At 51.3% G+C, this 3,759-nt stretch overlaps 1 protein-coding gene across 2 annotated transcripts in view; it reads left to right on the top strand.

Moving 5' to 3' along the window:
* Positions 1-3,544, top strand: part of NRBP1 (nuclear receptor binding protein 1) — a 9,442-nt gene extending 5,898 nt beyond the window's left edge. For both annotated transcript variants that reach the window (XM_006767448.2, XM_006767449.2), the window contains 8 exons: positions 1,237-1,369; positions 1,759-1,864; positions 2,006-2,056; positions 2,150-2,285; positions 2,421-2,474; positions 2,562-2,625; positions 2,877-2,932; positions 3,006-3,544. In XM_006767448.2, the coding sequence (XP_006767511.1) occupies positions 1,237-1,369; positions 1,759-1,864; positions 2,006-2,056; positions 2,150-2,285; positions 2,421-2,474; positions 2,562-2,625; positions 2,877-2,932; positions 3,006-3,110 (705 nt within the window). In that variant the 3' untranslated portion in view covers positions 3,111-3,544. The remainder of the gene's footprint in view (positions 1-1,236; positions 1,370-1,758; positions 1,865-2,005; positions 2,057-2,149; positions 2,286-2,420; positions 2,475-2,561; positions 2,626-2,876; positions 2,933-3,005) is intronic.
* The last annotated feature ends 215 nt before the right edge of the window (positions 3,545-3,759 follow it).

Below are 3,759 nucleotides of genomic sequence, written 5' to 3'. Positions count from 1 at the left end.
AGTGTGGTTCTGAACTCAATATCCTCCATTGACAGTTCTGTCCTGTTTCTTTGTCTCCGCATTTTTTATGCTTTCTTGGTGCACCCCCTAGTGGTCTTTGTGCGCAGTCTTGTTGTAGTTAAGCCTTGATTGTTGTAGTTAATACTAGGGGGATTTGACCTCCAGGCCAACTGGCTGTCTGCATATAACTTTTGACTCCCTAAAACTTAAGTTATCCCTTGGTATCCACAGGGGATTGGTTCCAGGACCCCCTGTGGATACCAAACTCTGGGGATGCCCAGGCCCCCTGTATAAATGGCATAGATCAATGCATACTGTCTGCCCTCTCCAACCACGATTGAAAACAGTACAGGTATTTATTAAAACAAATCTAAGTGTAAGTGAACCCATGCAGTTCAAACTCATGTTGTTCAAGGGTCAACTGTAGTTTTAAGAGGGGAAAGTGACCTTAAATAAAGAGCTAAGACTTAAAGAATTATAAGGGTTATGAGTCAGTAGATAAACTGCAATAAGGGGAATCAGGACAGGAGTGTCCATACAAGGATAGTTTGTAGCTCATTACATTAAGTGTGAAAGAGAGACAAATGAAAGAAGACTAATGGAAATTCTTGAGGCTAGTGTGGAATAAGTTTCCAGTTCAGTGTTAGGGGTGGTGTGTTCAAGGGAAAGATTAGGAATAGGACATTATGGACCTTCAAGATTGAAAGGAGGAAAAGGTGATTTTCATGGGACCTATGGAGATGGAAAGGGGTGACTCAGAAGAGGCATGGGGAAATCCAGTGCATTTAATAAGTGTGGTGGACAAAGGAAATTGTGGTTCGAGGCTCAGGAAATTAAAGGATGGTGAACGTTATTGACCACAATGAATATGTTTGGGAAGAGAAAAGATAAACTTTGCAAGGGTTGGAGAAGAGGCAGTGAGTTGGGCCAATAAAGCAGAGAGGTAGAAAATAAGGAAAATAAGTTTGAACTGTAAAGAAAAGAGAAAGCTTATGGTTGGAGAGCAGAAAAATAATTATTAAAACCAGGAGGGCGGTGAATAATACCTTTTATATAATACCTTATAAATTTAGTTCTCAAAGCCCTTTCCAATAACATTTAGCAATGGGTTCCCTCAACTAGTGTTGAGCACCTACTATATACGTAAAAGCCCTGTGCTAAGTATAATGAGAGAGATAAAGAATACAGTGGGGTGCTTGCCAGTTGCCTGCTCCACTTCCTTGTTCCCTTTTCCAGGAATTCATTCAAAAGTGCCTGCAGTCTGAGCCTGCTCGCAGACCAACAGCCAGAGAGCTTCTGTTCCACCCAGCACTGTTTGAAGTACCCTCACTGAAACTCCTTGCTGCCCACTGCATTGTGGGACACCAACGTGAGTCCTGTTGGCCCTCTTAGGAATTTTCTTCTTATCTGGAGCCTTATAACTATCACTGGCATGCTATCTTTTCTGCTTCGAAAGGGATTCTTTTTGTTGTTGTTAATCCTCACTAGAGGATGTTTTTTCCATTGCTTTTCAGAAAAAGTGGAAGGGAGTGAGGGAGGGGAAAGAAGGGAGAGAGAGATACATACAGAGACAGAGACATCGATTTAAGAGAGACACATTGACTGGTTGCCTTCTGCAACCCTTTGGTGCTGGGCCGACACTCTAACCAGAGTACCCAGCCAGGGCTAAGGGATTCTTAACCCCCCAGGACCTCTGTACCTTATATGACATTAGTCTGACTATCCCTGTATAACTTCTCATTCTGTCATGCCCTCCAGACATGATTCCAGAGAATGCATTGGAGGAGATCACCAAAAACATGGATACCAGTGCTGTACTGGCCGAAATCCCTGCAGGACCAGGAAGAGAACCAGTTCAGACTTTGTGAGTAACTGAGAGGGTCTGAAAGGGGCAGACTGGTCACTACCATCCTGAGGATTCTGTCAACTGTCCATTCTCTGGGAATGGTTGAATCTACTGTTTTGCTTGTTTCATTCCTTCCATCATCTGTCTTTTCTCCTCCAGATACTCTCAGTCACCAGCTCTGGAATTGGATAAATTCCTCGAAGATGTCAGGTGAGAGGGGAGTGAGATGGCTTTCTGAGGAAGCAGGGGTGGGCATCCTAAGGCATGCACCGAGCCCACGTGACTTGTCTGATCTCCCTGTAGGAATGGGATCTACCCCCTGACAGCCTTTGGGCTGCCTCGGCCCCAGCAGCCACAGCAGGAGGAGGTGACGTCACCTGTGGTGCCCCCCTCTGTCAAGACTCCGACACCTGAACCAGCTGAGCTGGAGACCCGCAAGGTGGGGCTCTGTGGGCATGGACGTTGGTGTGGTTCTGGTGGGAGAAGGCAGCTCACATAAGGCTTTGTCCCTCGAGGAAAAGAATGTGCTGCTGCTCCTTGGCAGCCATGTCACTCCCTGGTCCCTTCTCCCCAGGTGGTGCTGATGCAGTGCAACATTGAGTCGGTGGAGGAGGGCGTCAAACACCACGTAAGGCTCCGGGCCAGGGCTGCGTGGGGTTGGGTGGCCAGAGGGTGGAGAAGAGGAGCCTCATTTTCTGACTGTCCTCTTCTCCAGCTAACGCTTCTGCTGAAGCTGGAGGACAAACTGAACCGGCACCTGAGCTGTGACCTGATGCCAAGTGAGTCTGTCCTTTCCCTCCCAGGCTGGGAGTCTGAGCCTTATCTGTGAGGGGCACACTCGGGTGGGGAAGGTGACAGGGCAGTCACGCACTGACTTCCGTAACGTGAATATATTGGCCCCTAAAATTTAAGTCTGATAGTTTTGCTTGTATCACTCTTTCTCAGCCAGAGTAGGCCGACTGGGGCTCTTGGAAGGGCTCCGTGCCTCTCACTTGCACCGTGTACTCACGCTCTCCTGTTTCTCTGTCAGATGAGAACATCCCTGAGCTGGCGGCTGAGCTGGTGCAGCTGGGCTTCATTAGTGAGGTGAGGTTTCTGCCTTCAGCTGCGGGGCTGCCCCGTTCCTCTCTCAGCGGTCTCACTGAGCTTTCTCCCTCAGGCCGACCAGAGCCGGCTGACTTCTCTGCTAGAGGAGACCCTGAACAAGTTCAATTTTGCCAGGAACAACACCCTCAACTCGGCCGCTGTCACAGTCTCCTCCTAGAGCTTACTGGGGCCAGGCCCTGCCCTGAGCTGTGGCTGTCACTGACGGCAGCCTTCCCGCCCCTCCCCCCAGTCAGTATTACCCTGTGAGGCCCCCTCTCCTTCGTTATCTGGAGGGCTTTGGGGCTCCCTGGTTCTGAGCATCACCCGACCCCTTCCCCTTCTCTTCCTCCCTCTGCACTTTGTTTACTTGTTTTGCACAGACGTGGGCCTGGGCCTCCCCAGCAGCCGCCTCGCCTGGTTGGGGGCTCGTAGCTGAACTGCCGGCTCCTGCCCAGCCTGTGCGGAGTGGAGGCCCTGGGCGCCCCGGGGAGCTGACTTCTACGATCCCGCTGGGGCGGAGGGGGCGGGAGAGGGTGGTGCTGCCGTGGTGGCCCGGGGGGCCATTCAGTTCGCCTCAGTTGCTGCTGTAATAAAGTCTACTTTTTGCTAAAAGCGTCCTGTGTGTCTGCGCCTTCCCGGGAGGTGGGGCGGCGCGGAGGTGGGGCCTTCAGCTGGTGCTGGGGCGGAACTGGCCTGCGAGCGAGGGCGGGGCTGCGGGCAGGTAGAGCTGCCCGGCGGCGGGCGCGGAAGGACGCGATGAGGGGCTGCCGCCTCTGCAGATTCGGTAACTCTGACCCCTTGACTCTCCTTTTCCTGCGTCCCCCTCC

Source organism: Myotis davidii, unplaced genomic scaffold (assembly GCF_000327345.1).
Source record: "Myotis davidii unplaced genomic scaffold, ASM32734v1 scaffold238, whole genome shotgun sequence".
Classification (NCBI taxonomy): domain Eukaryota; kingdom Metazoa; phylum Chordata; class Mammalia; order Chiroptera; family Vespertilionidae; genus Myotis; species Myotis davidii.
Note: the sequence above shows the minus strand (reverse complement) of the source record. Positions and strands in the feature narration are given on the sequence as shown.